The following is a 20,283-nucleotide window of genomic DNA, read 5'->3' as shown; positions in this document are numbered from 1 at the left end:
CCAAGGACCAATAACCTTGTGACACGTCGTATCTTGTCGTATTATATGAAACTAAAGCAAATGATGGAGTGACGTGTCGTGGACAAACCCAACGGTCACAGGAGACAAGAAGCACGTGCAGCTTACGTAACCTGTTACACAGTAGAAATGAAATGAAATCCAAGCACCCCTTCCGTACACCAACCTCCAACGGTCATATTTGACCAAATATCTCCAACGGTCATATTGACGCCATTCTCATCCATTTGATCTGCAATCAACGACCATTAAATGAAAATCTAGAAATTTCTTGTGAAACCCTTTTCCCCATCCACTTTTTTGTTTTGTTTTTCTCATGTTGGATGGAATCAAATCAATCTCAAGACCAGTAAAGCATAAGCAAGATCTCTGTGGAGATGGAGAGAAGAAACAAAAACAAAACCCTAGTTTACAAATAACTACCAGTTAGGGTTTATGTTGTTTTGGGTGGGAAGAATCAGTTTTTTTTCCATGTTTGGAGGGTTTTCACAACTGGGTTTTGCTTCAATCACAGAGTTATCAGCTATTGTTATGGAGGTGTCACAGTTTTCAAATGTTGATCTGTATTTGAGATTTCTTCTGAGTTTCATCTACAAATGCAAACAGGTATCTATCTTGATTTTCATGCAAGGTGTCACTTCTCTAGGGCAAGAGATTCATTCAATTCTTCTATGAGTTTTTCAGTAAATTCAGGAACCCAATGACCCATTTTTTCATGTAGGTAGTGAAATTTGTCTTAAATTCTTTGATTCTTTGTGAGGTTTGTTCTTAGTTCTTAATTTTTCTGTTCAGATTTCCATTTGATTCTTTCTTTAGCTTGATTCAAATTCAATTCTATTCCATTTTTTGCCCATTTTCTTGAATTTTTCAATTTCACTTGAATTATAGAAACTATACAACACAAACATACCACATTGTTCAAGCTGGAAACACAAAAGGGTAAAAAAGATAAAAAGAAAAAAGAAAAAATTGGAAACATATAGAGGATGTTGGCTAGGTGCTCTACATTGTCGTCGCCGAGGCATAGATTGAGAAGTGAATCGTCCACAACAGAGTTTCCGATTTGCCATTTACAGTTGCCCTCAATGAATACACAAAGATTGGATTTGCCGTGTGGTTTCCACCGGAAAAACACCCAGCAGTCCCAACCGATAAGACCCGTTGGCCTCTCCGTGGAGAAACCAACAGAAACAAAGACTAGTTGCTCGATTCGACAAAAATTTTGTCTCTCGCCTTCCATTACTACTGCCCAAACGGCGCTATGGGAAGGAAGGAGAGAGATCGAAGAAGGAATTTGGGAGAAAGAGAAGACGCGATTGAAGAGGTTTGCCGAGAAGAGTTCATCGGATGAGTCATGCGTAGACAGAGCCAAGAGAAAAAGATTTAGAAGTAGTACCATGGAGGAACCCATTGATTCTTCTGAGGGAGAGAAGCTGAGTGTTAGTCAATTGGGTGGTGAGAACTTTTGCCTTCCAGAGATGGTCGAGGTTCCACGTTCAATGCTAGGGATCGTAGGCCTCGGGTCTCCTTCGACTGATTTGGATAGGGAACAAAAGGTCAGTGTTGTGCCCATCGACATGATCCTACCACCGGTGCCACTCTTGAGCAAACCTTTGGTGGAGTCTATGGTGAATGAGATCACAGCCAAAGGTGAAGATGACGCCGGGACAAGCCAAGAACCTAACAAGGCAAAGTCGGGTTCAAGTACATCGTCAGACAGTCATGGTCTTACTCCGAGGCCAGACGAGATTTCTTCCGAGAATGAACAACCCGGAAATGGGTCTCGGATTCCTTACCCGTCCGAGGGATCCAGACAGATAGCAAGCGAAGAGGATATTGGGCTTGAGCATCAGGGTTTCGAGCTTTTGAGCTTCTTAGTGGCTTGTGTGGAGTCAATCAGCTCGAAGGACACGGCAGCTATCACACATTTCCTATCCCGTCTTGGAGAGCTCGCCTCACCAGAAGGGACCCCAATTCACCGTGTCACAGCTTATTTCACAGAAGCATTAGCTTTAAGAGCTGGAAGGCTTTGGCCTCATATTTTCCACGTTACGGCCCCTCGGGAGATTGATCGAGCTGATGATGAAATGGGCATCTCATTCCGGCTTCTCAATCAAACGAGCCCTATTCCTAAGTTCCTCCATTTCACGTCGAATGAGTTGCTATTGAGAGCTTTTGAAGGAAAAGACAGGGTTCACATTATAGATTTCGACATTAAACAAGGTCTTCAATGGCCTAGTTTATTTCAGAGTTTGGCTTCGAGGTCCAATCCACCGACCCATGTGAGACTCACGGGTATAGGCGAGTCGAAACAAGAGCTTCAAGAAACCGGAGAGAGACTAGAAGGATTTGCGGCGGCCTTGAATCTGCCTTTCAAATTCCATGCCGTGGTAGACAGGTTGGAGGATGTTAGACTTTGGATGCTTCATGTGAAGGAGAACGAAAGCGTAGCTGTGAATTGTATGCTCCAATTACATAAGTTGCTTTACGATGACAATGGTGGCGTCTTCAGAGATTTTTTGGGTTTGATCCAAAGCACTAACCCCTCTATTGTTATTATGGCAGAGCAAGAAAGCAAGCACAACAATCCCACTTTGGAAACAAGAGTTTTCAAATCATTGAAGTACTATTCTGCCATATTTGATTCTATCGATTCTAGCTTACCATTAGATAGCCCGGTTAGAATCAAGATAGAGGAAATGTTTGCTAAGGAGATTAGAAACATAGTTGCTTGTGAAGGAAGCGATAGGATCGAAAGGCACGAGAGTTTCACAAGGTGGAGAGAGTTGATGGAGCATGGAGGATTCAAATGTATGGGCACTGGAGATAGAGAGATGCTTCAAAGCCAAATGCTTTTGAGGATGTATTCTAGTGATAAGTATAGTTTGCAGAAGCAATGTGAAGACGGAGCCGGGCTTACTCTAAGTTGGCTAGAGCAGCCTCTATACACAGTTTCGGCGTGGGCACCCATTGATGTCGCGGGCACGTCGTCCTCTGTGTCACAGCCGATTTGATCAATCGTGATGGTTTCTTCTTCCAACATCTTAATTTATTTATAGTCAGGGAGATTATATTATCATTCTTTCATTCTTTCCATTTAGGTCTCATTGAGTAGTATTTGAGTCCATTTTGTTTCTATTCTTTGATTCTTTTGTAATAGAGAATGTGTGGAAACAGTATCAGGTGTTCTTATTCTTTATGCATGTTGGAATTCTTTCTGTTGGGGGAATATGTATTTGTAGCTGGAACCTGAATTTTATAGTGTCATGTAATAATAATCTTTTCATTTCGTCAATTATTTCTCAGTTTTCATAGATTATGCTTTTAATTGATACATGTTGTGTAGTGTGGTCTACTCTTTTATTCAATTTTGTAGGTCGAAGGTGCTTGTGTTTTTGGGAAATATCTTGAATGAAAACATATGAAATGGTTTAGAGAGTCATCAATACATGATGTAGTGTGGTCTACTCTTTTATCAATCTTGTACGTCAAAAGGTGCTTGTGTTTTTTTGGGAAATATCTTGAATGAAAATACATGTTGAGTAAGATAATGTATAGATGTCCACATAGAGCCATGAGTTTGTAACCGTAAACTCTAATACTCGAACCCCATTTTCATTTTCGTTTTCGCTTTCTTTCCTTCACAGATAAAATATTTGCACATGCAAAATTCTACGAAAGGATATAGCTTGTGCGTGTGGAAAACATCTATCAAGTTATAAATCTGACTAAATCATAAGTTTGTTGGATTCTTTTTTATGTCCAAAATCATTTGATATTGTAATTACCTCTATGTTTGATCGGCGAAGAAGTGATCTTATTGATCCTCAATGAAGATTATTATTGGTTTTACCGATAATTATCGTTCTATAATTTTTATTCAATTAAATCAAATTAGGGCCTAGGATAAATCTAGTCATTAAAAAATAAGAGAGTTACTATTGCCACACCAACTGTATACAATTCTTGGGTGATTTACAGAGGAATTGGCATGGCATTAGTAAAAGTTGGTGTGGCAATAGCAGCTCTGCTATATATATATATATAATTGTTTGAAGGGAGAATTCGTAATGGGTTGAACCATGCCAATTGCAAAATTTAATTTCTGGGCCCATACGATTGAACTGGTTGGACCGGTGACCCGATTGAGTCAATGAAGAGGTTACTTTGAATGAAAATAAATAAATAAACATTAATGAAAAATATTTGAGTCTTGATAATCTGACAACACCACTTGGCAAGCTCAATCAACTCTCCTCACGTGACAAATTTGGGAACCGTAGATCTGTACGCCTCAGGATGGATGATTCCCTCGGATACACTTTTTTTTATAGGGAAGTGTAGTTGTGTGTCCCGAGGCATACAAATCTACAGTTCTCGAACTTATCATGTCAAGGGAGTTGGTTGAGTATGCCACATGGGGTAGTCAGATTATCACGGTTCAAAATATTTATTTATTTATTTATTTTTAAATAAATTTTAGATATTTTATATTCCACTAGATAATAATTAGTTAATGTGCCCATTTCCTACTAATTAGAAATGTTAATGTTTTTCTAGTTAGATATTTTATTTTTCAATTCATTTCCAGATTTTTATGTAACTAATATTTTAATTTTTCACTTTTTGATTCAACCGATTTAACTCAATCGATTGAATCAATTTTGGACAAGCCCGACCAGTACTCATTGGAATAACAAAGTTCGAATTCGATAATTATTTGATTTATAAAAAAAGAAATTTGTTAAAAAAAATTGAATTCTTTTTGGTAAAATACAAATTATGTTTTTTTCTTAGAGGTTTTAAAACATTGTTTTGAGGTGTGCCACTAAAGGATTCTAATTATATTACTCAAAGCTATTATCACTAAGAAACTATTCTAATACCTAAAATAAAACTTTTTTATCTTCGGAAAATTACTAAAACAGGACAGATATTTATTTTGTTACAATTACCAAATCAGTCATAATATTTTAAAATTTATGAGAACGGCATTTTTTTTGGATTTTATTGATTTCATAATTACCATTTTAAGAAAATAATTAGAGAGATTATATTGCCACATCAACTTTTGCTAAGAGCACACCTAGGTGGTGCTAATAGTAAAAGTTGATGTGGCAATAGAAGCGCTCAACTTTTATCTCAGAGATCCGTTGGACAAACTGCGTCAAACAACGTTTGAGATTAGAGATCTCAGAGAGTTATAAATATGAACCAATTACGTCCTTTGTGGTTCTCTTTGGGTTTCTTTTTCTTTCTTTTACTTTCTTCTCACATCAAAACTTCTGAATCTAAGTAAGAGAAACAATGGAGACAATTGCGTTTGATCTTGAGAATCCATACTCACGATATCTTGATGATCGATCCGAGACGCTTGAAACTCTTTTCGAATCTGAATCAGATCACATTCCTTCTGAGGACTACATCCGATGCTTGCAAGATGGAAATTTTAACGTCTCTAATCGTGAAGAGGCGATCTCTGAGATTCTAAAGGTAAAAAAAATGGAGAAATTCAGATCCGAAATCTTGAAGTTTTGATTCTCTGAAATCTGAGATTTCTTAGTGTTTCTGAAGTGTTTTAATGTCTTCCTGCGTAGTTCTCTCCCAATTTCGTTCCTCTTATACAGTATCTCGCTGTTAATTACTTTGATCGCTTCGTCTCTACTCATGGAATGGCGGTAAAAAAAAAAAAATTAAAAATTATCCTGATTTTTTGTAGATTTATTTGTGATTTCGATTGATTTTTTGAATTTGTTCTCAGTTTGATCAGTTGGAGAATCAATTTCCGATCTTGATCTTGCAGCATGGAAAGCTAATGATCGTGAAGCTTATTGCCATGTCTTGCCTTTGTCTTGCCGCGAAGATGATGAAGAACGGTTTCTTACTCTCCCATCATCTTCAGGTGAGATCGATTTCTTCTTAGAATATTTCCAAAATACAATGTCTCTGCCAAAAACCAACGATCTTTATTTATCTTCGATTCTTTGAAACAGAAACAAGAAGGATTTATCTTCGACTCAGAAACGATACAGAGAATGGAGATTCTGATTCTCGGATCTTTGAAATGGAAAATGCGATCCATTACGCCCTTTGCCTTCGTTCATTTCTTTATTTGTCTTTTCAAACTCAAAGAGCATCGATCGTTACAATCTCTCAGAGCTCGAGCTACTGATATCCTCTTCAAAGCTCAAAACGGTAAAATTCAAGCGTTCCAATTCATCTCTCTTTTTATAGTTAAAAATCTCAATAATTGATCTTGGATCCTCATCTTTGTTGCAGAAATCAAAATGTTTGAGTTCAAACCGTCGATTATCGCAGCTTCAGTGCTGCTTTCTGTTTCTCAAGAGCTGTTCCCCAAACAATTCCCTTGTTACAAGAAAGCGATTTGTCCAAGTCCATTTGTAAATGAAGTAAGAATTTTCATCAATTTTAATTCTTACTTGAAAAAAAATAATCATTTTTATTTATTTCTGTTGTTGATGATCCTGCAGGAGAAGATGTCCTGTTGTTGCAAAGTGGTACAAGATCTATTGATGGAGGTTTCTTCAACAGAAGGACTGTACTAGCTATCAATGGGCCATTAGGCCAAGCCCATGCTCTAAGAGGAGAAGTCCAATTCTGATGTTCCTTTTCGGACCGAAATGTAAGATAGTGAGCCCACGTTGCTGACAGTTTCTTGTCAAGAATCCAGATATGGTGAGATTGGATGGCTAGAAGACGAGCGGTCAAATGCACCATTCTTCGTAATAATGGTTAAGAAATACGAATTTTGACTACGATTCTATTCAAGACAAGTCCTAAGGACCAAAATTTGCTATGAAACCAGCATTAATCTAGGATTGACATGTTATTGAAGAAAACGTTCTTGATAGAGAAGATAGATCGTATCCCACATTTGTAGAAATAAAAAAGAAAAAGAAGTGAGGAGCTAATAGCTTGACTCAAATGAACCTCTATTGGATAATAATTCGTTTAGATTTAGACCGAAACCTGTTTGATTTTAATTCAAAAAACAATATTGGTCCTCTATGGAGAAAGATGAACTTGGTCATCAAGGATTCAAAGACTCGAAATTATACATAAAACATGTTTTAGACCAAAAGAAACTTGATCACATGTTCAAAGGCTTTTAGGGCTAATAATGCAGAAAATAACTTGATCAAATGGCAATTCAAAGGTTCTTGAGTGCTTTGGGAAACTATTTTTTTTAAACCCACAAAAAAGAAGTGATTTGGGCTTTTAAATTCTTACTGATCTAGAAAAGGAAAAAGGATCATATTATGAATGGGTGACCAAAATGGATTGAGTTTGATGTCAAATCAGACCCAATGATTTTATATTAGTGGACCAATGGATCTGATTTGTACGGTCAAGAGGTGGGTCCAAACATTAAATTGTTTTATCTTATATAGGCGGATATATGAATGAAGCAAATAATAGTCATTCTTTCTTATCATTATGATCGTTTTGTTTTATATTAAAGTAGTAGAAAATAATATTTTGAAAAAAAAAAAAAAAAATTCAAAGCAATATATTATTCAGTTCTGGGTGGATATATGACTGGATCCGTATTTGACTCAAATCATGGGATACAAACCATAAGTGACCCATTTTTTATTCGGATCTACTCCAAGGGCCCAAACCCCCTAAATTCGGATTTTGGATCACTCGGATTTCCGATAAAATCCGACCCATTTATGCCCTAGTCGGTGAACCTCGGACCTGAATTCCAACTCGAGGGGTAGAAACGGAATTTGAAGTCTTTAACGGTGTGCTTGGATTGAGAGAAATGGAGAGAAAAGACAAGAAAGAAATGTGGGTTTCTCTCCATTTCTCTTGTTTGGATTGTTAAGTAAGGAGAGAAAAAAAAATAATAGAGAGAAAAATGATCTAGTTTTCCTCTCTTTTCTTTTTCTCCAAATTGGAGAGAAAACTAATGCCCATGATTAAATTGGAGCACTAAAAATTATAACTTTACCATTTTTTCCCTCTAAATTTAAGTTTTTCTATTGTTAAACCAAACAAGATGGAAAGAAATTGAATTTTTTCTTACAAATCAAGGATGGCATGTTTTTTAACCGATTGTTAAGGAAAATTCTCATCTTGTTCTTTATATATTTGAAGGTTACAGTAGATTAATGTTATGATTGACAATTAAGGTAAAAAAAAATTTATCTAAGAGGTTGACTATAACTTGTTTCGAGAAGAGAAATCAAAGGTTTTTTTGTTTCAAATTAAGTCGAGGATAATGAAGTCATTTTTCATTAGTCTATTGGAGAAGACTAAGGTCAAGTGGGCATGAAGGCATTTTGATGTATACTCGGGGGGACCTTATGTTTTTACCCTTTGACTTGGGTCTTCTCTCATAGACTAATGAGAATATAGGCAGATGCGGGTGTGAAGCCGGAGTGGAGAGATGAGAGTTTTGTGCTCCAAACGGAACGGAGCGAATGACAACATCTGCTAAAAACATATGTTTGTCAGAGATGAATTTTGTAGGTTGGGGGTGCAAGGGAAACGCTTTCACGGTATGGTACAAGGGTATTATTGAAATTTTCTAATAACTATTATATGACTAGGGTTTATCATAAATTCTTATGATGTAATCCTAATTTGACATATAGTGAAAATTCAGTTTCTCGTTTTTGTGGATATAAACACATCGCCAAATCACGTTAAATCTGTGTGTTTATTTTTATTTTTTTCTTGTTTTTCTCTTTTGTATTATTCATTAAAATTACCGTACGTAACACAACAACAATCAATGTTTAACAATTCCATCCTTGAGGCATGCTAGTCTTAAAAGGGTTCTTTTTATAATTGATAATTTGGGCTATCTGATTGGGTTCATTTTCAGTTTGGACTTTCAATGGTGTGTTGTAAGTGTGAGTGATAATCCCATATCGTTTGGGTATCATGACCTTGGGCTATATATAAACCTGGGGCAATCCTCACCTTAATTACAAGTCAGTTTTTTGAGGATAAATTAGGCTCATGGTCTTCTACATGGTATTAGAACGGGTAAACACAAGCACGTAAGAAACGCGGGGGGTAGAGTGAGCGATAGTCCCACATCGCCTAGGTATCATTACCTTGGGCTATGTACAAGCCAGTTTTATGAGGATGAGTTAGGCCCATGGTCTTCTATATGAAGTTTGATTATAGTTTAACATTTCTCGGAACAGAACTAAGTATTGTTTTTTTTTTTTTTTTACTGGTTAAAATTCATAAAAGCTGAGGACAACTAAATCTTATTCTCTTATGTAGAAAATCTTGTCATGGCATACATGTTACAATCTTTTCTCACTTCAATGAGTTGTGAGAACACAAGATATAGAGCCTTCACTATCTATCGTTACTTGCCCGATGGAAGGTAAGAGTATTTGTTCAAAAATTACCCATTATCTTCTTCTTTCCCACGTTTAAAAATAGAGCTTCTATTGACACACCAACTTTTGCTAATGCCACCCCAAGATGTGTGCTAATTCTTTTTCTGTGATGATTTACATATGAATTGAGACTGTGTTGAAAAAAGTTGGTGTGGCAATAGAATATCTCTAAAAAAATCTTTGTCTACTTGGTGTTCCTCACATACTCTTTGAAATCTAACAGTTATGAAGATTGTTGACGACTCTTGAGGCAAGTGGGAGGTCCACATCTTTCAAATGACAAACATGATTAGTTCATAATTTTGGACAGACCTATGTTTTGTTTGCTCATAGCTACCCTTTAGTGTTTTGGCCTTGCTATGGATCTTGATTGGACACTTTAATATTTTCTGTTGATCATAGTTTAGCATCTTTTTCTCTGATAGTTCCTTGGACGGATTGCATGTATGTTATTTATTATGACTTCTTGTATGACAATTATGGGAGTTTGAATAGCTATCCATTAATTCATCATCATTAGAGCCTTGCCTAAAGGATTTGAAGTCTGTTTGGAAGTTGTGCTACGAAGCACACAAATACAATTGAAATAAAAATGAGAAATTAAAGAAAATGATGAACACAATAATTTTATGTGAAAAAATCTTCAAATAAATTAGAGTAAAAAATCACGGGTAAATTATAAAAGGATTTCACTATAGCGAAAGGATTACAATACTTTCTCTTATAAATAAAGATGGCACAATTGACAATACTCTCTTTTATTTGTTGTGCTCAAAATGAGATTAATAAAAAACAGAATGTTACAATGTATATATAAGTAACATAAGACGGTATATTTGCATGTGAACACAAATTCACCGCCACATATATTACAGCTATCAAGTTGTAAGATAGTTGTTTTTACAGCTATCTATGTATAGTTAATGAGATCTTCCGATGGTTTCAATTAATGAAGCCACTAAAAAATTTTAACCAACTTAAGCCAACAAAAAAGTGACTTTATTGTCTAATAAAGTCAGCTAAACATTGTTCCTCCATTCCACTTTGTCCTGAGCCACATCTTCTGTTATTAAAAATTTGTTCATATCTGCTAGCTATCCATTAGTAAAAAAAAAAAAAAAAAAAAAAACATTGTTGTAGATTGTATCATGCACTAGTCATTCATTCAATGTGGAGAAATCGGCACTGACTTTTAGCTTACAATCATCTAAGTTAACAAGTGATCGTCAAAAATTATTTTGTTGTCAACTAAGAATGAGGGATCTATTCATTTTCGTCTCACAGTAGAGATCAAGATCCAAGCTTGTTCCCACATCTACTTGTTCTCCTCAGCTAAGTTCTTTTGGGTATTCTTCGTTATATTAAGAATGAGCGCTTGTCTTTTATACTAGTATGACAACTTTTGACTGCAAGGACTTAAAATGGGTCAACTTTGGGCCGGATATGAGTGTATCTATATCCATACCTGAATTTTTATTCAAACCCTACTAACTAAAACCATATCCGAACCATTTATTTTTACCAAATTCATATCCAATCTGACCTAATTAAATTAATTGATTCAGATCGTCGGGTCAGATAATGTTAAATCGTTCAAGATTATTTCAATAAAATTCACTAAGGGTATGTTTGATTGCACATGGAAAATAGGGTGGAAAATCAATTTCCATGGAAAATGATATTTTTCAAGTGTTTGATTGCACATGGAAATGGAATTCATTTTCCACCCCATTCAAAAAGTCCACTAAATCATGGATTTCACTTTCCCACCCATATGGGTGGGAAAATGAAATCCACCCATATTTTCCATCACCAATTCTTCCCTACCACCACCACCACCACCACTACCACCACCACCACAATCACCACCACCACCACCACCACCACTACCACCACCACCACCACAATCACCACCACTACCACCACCACCACCACCACCACTACCACCACCACCACCATCACCACCACCATCACCATCACCATTATACTAACCTCGTCATCGTCGTCATCGCCGTCATCACCATCGCCGTCGCCATCGGCTCCGTCTCCGACCACCTACTATCTTTCTTCTTCTCATTCTTCTCCATCCCTCACCTCATCCGCCACCACTACCACCACGTTCTCCCTCCCATTTTCCTCACTTACCTCCGTCGCCACCGTCACCGCCGCCACCGTCGTTGCCGTCGTCGCCGCCACCATCGCCGTCGTGGCCGCCACCGCCGCCGTCGCCGTCGTCGCCACATCCTCCCCCCTTCCTCTTCCTCGTCATCTTCTTCTTCCTCTCCCCCTCTTATCATCTTCTTCCTCCTTCTCCTCTTTTTCTTTTTTCTTATATTTTTCCATGATTTTATCCATGCGAAATCAAACAATGGAATTTGATTTTCCAACCCTACCTATTTTCCACAACTAATTTTCCATGGATTTCAAATTCCATGGAAAGTGACTTTCCATGCAATCAAACATACCCTAAAGATGTGATTTGAACTCAAGACTTTTTTTTTATTAAATGAAGGAGGTCTTAGACACTATACACAACACTCATTAGTTGTAAAAAAAATTACTTTGAAAAATATAAAATATAATTTCAAAGTAATATATCATTAAGATCTTGATGGATATAGGGATGAATCTGTATTTGACTTGGGTCAAGGGATATCAACCCATATAAGACCTATTTTCTAATTTGGATATACTTGAAGAAATCAAATCCGTTAAATTCGAAAAAAATCTGACCAATTTTAAGTCTTAGCTATAAGGTGGCGTACGGATAGATGAATTAACATATCACCCATTTTGAATTAAAATGGTATGTAACCCAAAAGAACTTGGACGGAGAGTCAAAGTAGATATGAATTTACTATCAATGATAAAAGACTTAACTTTGAATAAAGTGAAATGGAGGAACATGATTCATTTAGCCAACCATAAATCTTTTCAATAAGATTTTTACAACATTTAGAATGCTCCTAGGTCTTACACAACCGAATCATTCTATTTATGGATGATTAGATGGGCTATGGTTTAAACTAAAGGATATGAATTAAAAAAACCTAATCAATAAAAAATAAAAAAGAGACATTGATTGGTAGAAGTATTGACTTGCAAATTTTTATCATCATCATTCTTGGGTAATGGACGGTAGATGATCGATAGTGGTATTATATTTAAAAACACGATATAAAATGACAAACCTTAATAATGGAATGAGAATAAAGAACCACTATCGGATAAAGATAAGGAAAACGCTGAACTGACTTCGATAGGCACTGCGCTGATGTGGCAGTGTGGAATGAAGTCGGTTTAGAACGACTCTAAAAATAATTAGGTTGTTGGATAATAACTATCCATGAGACTTGTCAATTATTCATTCAACGCATGAATTATTAATGTCTTATTTCCTAGGATTCATTATTTCTTTTTTATCTTTCATAATTATATTTTTGCAAACTGTTAAATTAGAATGTTGATAATCTTTTAAAAAAATTAAATAAATACATTACAATGGTGATTCATAGGTTTTCTAATTTACATGCCTCGTGTCATATTTTGTAAATCATTTGAGAATTTAGTAACTATGATCAACATTACATGGAGAGGTGATGTTATTTTTACTTAACCGAGGTATCATAGTCTTTTAATCACACAACTAGTCCTTGAGGCACGTGCAATCCTCTCTCTGGATAATTTCTGGGGAAATTCCCTAAGAATAGCCACTTAAAGGGAGATTTGAACTTAAAACCTCCCATTCCTGACCATCTCACCAGGCCTCAGGACTCATGGAGAGGGTCATAATTGTGGTGGGTGGCCCCCATTGCATTGGGTTCACATATTAACATTCTAAAGTGGAATCTTATCGGTAAAGAAGCACGCACATCTCTACCTATTGTCCCAAGTTGTGATCGATGATACTTGACTATAAAAGTTTATGGAGAAATTGACATTGATATGACATAAGAATAATGCTGAACTGACTTCAAGGTTGTACCTCACATCGCACATCCTAACATGAAAGTGTATGGGAATCATAAATGCTTTTGTTCAAGATACGAGTGAAAAAGTATCTATGGTTACTATCCACTTTCACATCAAGATTTGCGATATGAGGTACAACTTGAGGTCACTCCAGCATGACTCATGACAAAATCATAGTTTTAAAATTCGTTCAAACTTCATACAACTCGAAATTCAACCCAGTTGCCTTTGCTGTAATTCGTGACTATACATTGAGTCGACTCAGAAAATCATTCAATCAATTTGTCAACTTGGCTAAATCAGTTGAAAATGCATCACATCGGGTATAAAAAAAAAAGCACTCGACCTAATTATTTGACTATAGATAACATTTTTTTTTTTTTCATATTTTATAATTTAATAAATTGTTGCTTGACTCATCCAAATCGACTCATGAGTTGTCAATTTGACTCGACTCAGTAAACCTTTTGTGCCAATAGTTTTAAAACAATGGACATAATTAAAGATTCTTCTAAGCTTGTTGAGTGTGTGGCCCCAAGAAATGTGTGGTGGATGGGAGATGGGACCCACACACCCTTCCATTTGTGACTTCATATGTTTTGTTTGTTTACAAGTCGATTACATCATCGATGACATAAAGATATAAAAATCAGAGGAAGAAAATCCAAGATTTCCATATTAAACAAACTTAAGGACCTTTCATCATTGACATTTGACAAGGAACCCACACCAACTTACCGACCACACAAGAGGCAAGTCATTCTTTATGCCCATAACATTAACAAAATAATGTTTAATTATTAGGGTATTTTACGAATATTGATCCTCGTTTTTACAAATATTTTACGAATATTTCACTCTTTTTTTTTTTTTTTTTTTTTTTTCCGAAAATGGGTAAAACGAGGATTTCACGGCTTATAAAAAGGGTTTAAGATAAAGTGAATTCAAAATTCAATTCTAATTTTAATCAAGAAATAAGTTTAGATCTAGACATCCATTTTGACAAGTATTAGCTATGTTTTTGGATTGAGTCGTGATTTTATAATACTCCCCACGTGGTTGTGTATCCCGAGGAAAATTTATGATTCTATGCACAATCACATGGGAAGAGTTTTGGAGGAGTTTGTCAGAGGGGGAGTCAATTTATCATTATTCTTTTAGATTATTTTAAAAAGATTTATTTATTTATTTTTAATTATTATTATATATGCTTTTGAGTATGGTAGAACAAATGCACAACTTTGCATTTTAGGCTATGTTTGGATTGAGAGAAGTGGAGAGAAGAGAAGAAAAATTCAATTTCTCTCCACCATGTTTGGAGTGACAAGAGAGAACTTCGGACAATTTTGAAATTTTCAAATACCTTAAAAAATGATCTAGGGGTAGAGTTGGAATTATAAAATATTTTAAAAGGATTTGTCCTCATTTCTCTCCTTTTCCCTCCATTTTTGGAGAGAAAGAAAACTCATTTGTTTTTCATTTCTCTTCTCTTCATTTCTCTCAATCCAAACACAGCCTTAGGGGACAAACCCATTGTACTTCAAAGATTCAATTAAATTATTCTTCTAATTTAAATAGTGCAATGTCTATACTCATGGATGAGTGATTAGCGAGTTTTAACGTATTTGAGAGCGATTACAATACTTACTTATAAAATCGTAGGTTTCTTAATCTGAAACTAATTCTTCCCAATGTAACTAACTCATTTTTCTTTCCAAAATATCATATTTGCTTATTGGGCAAAATGATGATTTAGAATTCTTTCTACTTTTTGGTGAATATTGGAGATAATCATGTGTGCTCAAGCAGATGACATGTCCATTGACCTCAATCTACTCTGAAAGACCAACTAGAAATGACCTAAATGCTCCTATCTTCAACTACTAACTAAAAACACATGATTTTTCTCTCAAAATTAAGTTATCTTCAAGCTCTACAAACTCTATGATAAATTATATTTAACATATTCAATCATATCTCCAATCCATTACCAACCTTTATAGAAAACCTAACTTTTGTTTTTATTTAAAAAAAAAAAAATCTATTATCTTTTATTTTCCAAAAAATTTTATCTTTTTCTTGAGATTTGAAGTTTTTTTTAGAAAAAATTGACTTTTTTATTAAAAAATGAGAAACCCTTTCCTTACTAGGATAGTGAGGAAAAGGGGCCTACTAAGTCTCATCCACCGTAAAAAATACCTCGAGATGCATAACACTTGATATCAAGATTTTTTATGAATCTTGAGGATTTATTTTGTGCATTTTGAAGTCATTTTGACTGTGGATAAGACTTAGTATGCCGTTTTTCCCTCGCTATCTTAGTAAGGCTAGTCGGACTCTTAAAAAATCTATGATCTTCTATTTCACAAAAAAATTTATCTTGTTCCAGGCATTTGATGGTGGAAGGACAAAGAATCTTAAAGAAGTTAAAGATGGCTGATTTTAGGGGAAAAAAGTCATCTTTTTTCAATTTTTTAATTTTTTAATTTTTTAATTTTTTAATTTTGCAGCAGCCAACAAAGACAAATACTTAAAGAAGCCAAAAAAGCAAAAAAGGCACTTTTCACTAAGTAAAAAAATAGAGATATTTAAATAGAAGAATAGATTGGAGGGGTGGTGACAAAAATTTCAAAAGTCAAGATAGGAACAACTCTTGCCTTTCGTAAATCATTGCCACCCAATTTTCTCTATATCAAATCACACCATCCTTTCTTCACTCTGAGAGATGCCACAGACTTGAGAGAAAGAGAAGTCTGAAGGTCCCAGTTGATCATCTTTATCCAAGGTACTTCCCATCTTATGTATCTGTCTATCTATTTATTTCTCCTTTTTTCTAAATAAACAATACAGGAATTACTGTAAACTCAATACCGATTTCTGTTAATTTTGAACTTTTTTCCTTTTGTTCTGCTTGAAATCTATGTTCTTGGTCATGAGTTATCTTTGTTATTATTTATTTTGCATAATTTGTGATGATTCTCTGATGGGTATGTTGAATTATGGTTCCAATTAGTGTCTGTATCAGTGTTTGAGATTGATAAGGGTGGTTACAAATAAATGGGTTGTTTTCCTGATTGATGAATCTTGAGATTTTTGTAAAGTATGTTTTATGTCTTTTAATCTATGTTCTTGACCATGAATTAGCATAGTTTTTATTGATTTTTTACATAATTGTTGAAGCTGTATCAAACCAGATATCAACTCACTTTCAATAACACAAGTCTTGGCACCGACAATTGGATGGTGAAACATGATTTATTTAGCCGACCTATCCTTCTCGGTTCCTTCTTCCATAACCCGAGCTCGGAGAAGGAAGAGATAAGAGGGCCCTATGGAGAATGTGGTCAGAAATCCATAATAGAGTCCGACCACAACGACCGAATTGATTATCTTCATGCATAAGGATAATAGATTACCTAGTAGAAAAGATTTCAAAATCATCACAAACCCCCGATGTTTTGAGAATTGAGATAATGGTGAAACAAAGATCCATTCAAAAAATTTGATTAGATGATGATATGTTCATGGGTTGTTTTCATGATTGACAAATTTTCAGGCTTTTTGAATTATATTTTTACGTCTTTTAGAAATATTTGATTGATTGACACGCTTACATCCAAAGCGATCACCATGAAGGCCATAGTCGAAACAATGGGAAGTCATCAGGTCCATATTCATTATGCAAATACTGAAACCCCTAGCATAGTTGAAGAGAATTCTGAAGGATATTTTGTCGAAGATCTTTCTCTCGAAGAGGTTCTCCAAGTTCAGGTAAATTAGATTTTAAGATGAATTAAAAAGGTGACATTTATTTTCCTGATTTTTAAAGGTTTGCGAATATGTTTGATTTGTTATTCTACAGGAAAGTTTGTACCAATCTCTCCAAACAATAGGTGGGAGTGACAGTACTAAAGCTTCTGATTCTAATTTCGACAACGAACGAAGTGGTGGTGAGAGACAAGTCCTAATAATAGAGGGAGAGTCTTCGCAGATTAATCATCGTAATTTACAAGTAGAGTGCGACGAAGCTTTAGCTATAGCTTTGCAGGAGTCAGAGGAGAAGTCGCATGAATCGGAGGAATCAGAGGAATCAGAGAACCCACTCGGCAGTGTGGCCTCCCTCGACGAGACTACTGGAACTGAAGATGGTAGGAATATGTGATACCCACAAAGCTATTATACTTTGTTGACGTAATTCTTGAAGCTTGTTTTCTTATCTTTCTAATGAATTCAAACAACAATAATGATCACTAACCCATATTAGTAAAACTTATTTATAATGATAAACTTGCCAATATTAGTGAAAAGTGGAACTCAAAAAAGTGTTTAGGCCCTCAAAATTTGACTCTCTTTTTTTCATGATTGTAACATGTGCCCAACGGCCTATGGCCTTGACCCTGTCATAGTGATCGTTGTAATCTTTCTGAATTAAAAATAGTTATTCTGATTTACAGACGCAAAGTTATTTCTCATTTGAAGCTAAGGTGTTCATTTAGCCTTTTGATCATCTTCTTTTGGTTGTATTGCTCCATATAGTCTTCTAATACTCGTCATATATCATTTAAAGTCTAGCTACTTGTTAGAGTGAGACTTCCTCTCTCCCATCTCAAGTATTCGATTTATAGATAGGTATAATTTTGATCGCTCTGTCTTTTATATTAAGAGAACCATTACAAAGGTTTCCGTTTGTTTGAAGATACTTGTAGTACCGATTTTGAACCTTGTTCTCATTTGTAAGGTAAATGAAGGCAGATGGTTGTTTTGAAACTGTTCAATTTCTACTATTTTTTTAATGTGAAATGTGGAGGTCAATTATTTGTTTTGTGCATTAATCTTCGTAGAAAAAGTGGTATTTTCTTAAAATTATTACTCAATCTTCAAACCTTCATCTTCTTGTAATAAATTTTGTATGGTTATCTATATGTTCTTTATGGATCTTCAAGAAATAACTTCCATAATAATCTTCTGCAGTTAACAGAGACATCAACTCTAGTGACACTTCTTCTGAGGTAATCTAGGTATTTAAATCGTTTTCGTGTATAGGATTTCTCTAGTATCCAGAGCAACCTAACATTTTCTCTAAGCTGGAACACAGACCGTGCAACAAGATAATATCGACCCAGACGACATGACATATGAGGTGAGTTTGTTGATGAAGGATACTTCATTTTTGTTAAAATTATGGCTTTGAACACTAGTTGGCACAATGATTTGGATTTGTCCTTTTTTTATGCGAAAATAAATTTTCTTTATGTTTTCCGGGTATTGTTTGATATGCACAATTTGATTATGGAAATTTTCTCATTTCAGGAATTGCAGTCACTTGGGGAAGATATTGGCATAGAGAGTAAAGGATTATCAGATGAGTTCATTTCATACTTGCCATCATCCAAGTACAAAACAGGATTCTTCTCAAAGGACAAACATGAGATGTATGTCCCATTAATAAATTTATAGTATTTGTCTTTTGTTCGTGTCGAGATGTGAATGTTGGAAGCCATGGCTGATTCCTATAATTATCAGTTAATAATTTTTATTTTTATTTTTTATAGCCTCAAGGTTTCGGAATATTGGGTGCATGCAGGTGTGTGATCTGTCAAATGGAGTACAAAAACCGAGATATGTTGATCACTTTGCCGTGCCAACACCAATATCATTCGAATTGTGTCACAAAGTGGTTGAAGCTCAATAAGGTATTTCATTTTTATATAGTGGAAGCTCGCTTGTTCACATTCTTTTGAGTCGTTTTCTCACTCTCTTTGGACCTTCAACTTGAGTATTTCTTCTAAGTGGGGATATAATTGTCCTTCATTGAACATGCCTGAACCATCTCAATCCACTTTCTCTTAATTTATTACCTATCGTAGCTACTTCTACATTTTCCCCAAATACGTTCTTTTCTAATTGTATCTTTCCACTCATCCATCTTATTAACAAGATGACTCTTGACCACCCAACATTCATTTTCATTAAGCATAGTTGGTGTTCGTGAGTAGTAATTCAGTAGACGAGGCACTCTTCACTCTTCTACTTCCCAAGTGTTCTTTTTTCAAAAAATTTAACGCAAGTTGCTTGTGTGCATGTGTATATTGGGGAGACATTTGAAAGGTAGTTCTTCATATTTATCTGGCCAAGTTTACGACAATTTGATGGAATAAGTGCTTTTTTCCTTTTTTCTTTTTCTGAATCAGGCATGCCCAGTGTGCTATAAGGAGGTGTTTGGATCCTAATCCCAGAGAAAAGCTTCCATTGACGTTAATGAAGTTTGACTTTCGGTAAATACTTGATAGAACTTAATTTAGAATATAGAACAAATGGGTGACCATTGTAATTACCAAATCTCTTTCAAGATGACACCGACTTGTGATAGAGTAAGATCATATATTTTGCTTGGATTATTTCGAACTTTTCCACAACAGTTCCTATATGTTATTGTAAAGCGATACTTAATAGATTAATAAGGTCCTAAGATGGGTATGTTTGGGAAATCTAACCTATTGAAGCATTCGTGGACGCGAATGGCGGGAGATAAAGAAACCTATTTTTATATTTCACTATGTTCAAAGCCAAGTCTTCTATCACTGAAAGAAAGTTCATATCTGCTTTTATATGCAGTTCAACATAGATCTTATTATGGTTGAACCCATAGCTCAAGTACTCAAAATTGTTCATATTCTTCCCCTAGTTGCTCTCATGGTTGTCTTTGACTCAACTGTTCTGGTAGATTCCACCAAATAGAGCCAATGTACTTCATCGAGAAACGTAATGTACATTTTATGGTTGGATATAAGTGTGATGTGGATAACGGAACTGCCCGCGTGGTTGATTTAAATGATCATCTATTGAATGAATGGTCTAGATTAGCCAAAAAAGTCCATGTGCGAGAATAGCTGCAACCATTAGG

The 20,283-nt window shown here is 35.3% G+C and overlaps 2 protein-coding genes and 1 pseudogene across 4 annotated transcripts; all 3 read left to right on the top strand.

The window, feature by feature from the left end:
* Positions 1-292: 292 nt before the first annotated feature.
* On the top strand, positions 293-3,333 carry LOC147393630 (scarecrow-like protein 28 pseudogene; annotated as a pseudogene).
* Positions 3,334-5,277: 1,944 nt separating this feature from the next.
* Positions 5,278-6,999, top strand: LOC147393629 (putative cyclin-D6-1). The gene is made up of 6 exons (XM_086456988.1): positions 5,278-5,511; positions 5,616-5,696; positions 5,780-5,920; positions 6,012-6,213; positions 6,298-6,428; positions 6,510-6,999. The coding sequence occupies exons 1-6, from the start codon at positions 5,326-5,328 to the stop codon at positions 6,582-6,584; spliced, it is 816 nt and encodes a 271-aa protein (XP_086313114.1). The 5' UTR covers positions 5,278-5,325; the 3' UTR covers positions 6,585-6,999.
* Positions 7,000-16,003: 9,004 nt separating this feature from the next.
* On the top strand, positions 16,004-19,867 carry LOC147393628 (E3 ubiquitin ligase BIG BROTHER-related-like). Of its 3 annotated transcripts, none has more exons than XM_086456714.1 (8): positions 16,004-16,164; positions 17,002-17,150; positions 17,242-17,527; positions 18,351-18,388; positions 18,475-18,519; positions 18,690-18,811; positions 18,964-19,072; positions 19,571-19,867. In XM_086456714.1, the coding sequence occupies exons 2-8, from the start codon at positions 17,010-17,012 to the stop codon at positions 19,607-19,609; spliced, it is 780 nt and encodes a 259-aa protein (XP_086312840.1). In that variant the 5' UTR covers positions 16,004-16,164; positions 17,002-17,009; the 3' UTR covers positions 19,610-19,867. The 3 variants fall into 3 exon arrangements, with proteins under 3 accessions (XP_086312840.1, XP_086312841.1, XP_086312842.1); XM_086456715.1 differs by having other exon boundaries at positions 16,008-16,164; positions 16,967-17,150; XM_086456716.1 differs by having other exon boundaries at positions 16,013-16,164; positions 17,016-17,150.
* Positions 19,868-20,283: the final 416 nt, after the last annotated feature.

Source organism: Akebia trifoliata, chromosome 10, assembly GCF_017979445.1.
Source record: "Akebia trifoliata isolate Shusen 1 chromosome 10, ASM1797944v1, whole genome shotgun sequence".
Classification (NCBI taxonomy): Eukaryota; Viridiplantae; Streptophyta; class Magnoliopsida; order Ranunculales; family Lardizabalaceae; genus Akebia; species Akebia trifoliata.
The sequence above is the reverse complement of the archived record's forward strand: the minus strand, read 5'-3'. Positions and strand labels throughout refer to the sequence as shown.

Coding starts and splice junctions, on each gene's coding strand:
- LOC147393629 (XM_086456988.1), top strand. CDS start 5,326: ATGGAGACAATTGCGTTTGATCTTGAGAATCCATACTCACGATATCTT. Junction 5,697..5,779: donor TCTCTACTCATGGAATGGCG/GTAAAAAAAAAA, acceptor ATTTGTTCTCAG/TTTGATCAGTTGGAGAATCA. Junction 6,214..6,297: donor CCTCTTCAAAGCTCAAAACG/GTAAAATTCAAG, acceptor TCTTTGTTGCAG/AAATCAAAATGTTTGAGTTC.
- LOC147393628 (XM_086456714.1), top strand. CDS start 17,010: ATGAAGGCCATAGTCGAAACAATGGGAAGTCATCAGGTCCATATTCAT. Junction 17,151..17,241: donor AAGAGGTTCTCCAAGTTCAG/GTAAATTAGATT, acceptor GTTATTCTACAG/GAAAGTTTGTACCAATCTCT. Junction 18,520..18,689: donor CAGACGACATGACATATGAG/GTGAGTTTGTTG, acceptor TTCTCATTTCAG/GAATTGCAGTCACTTGGGGA.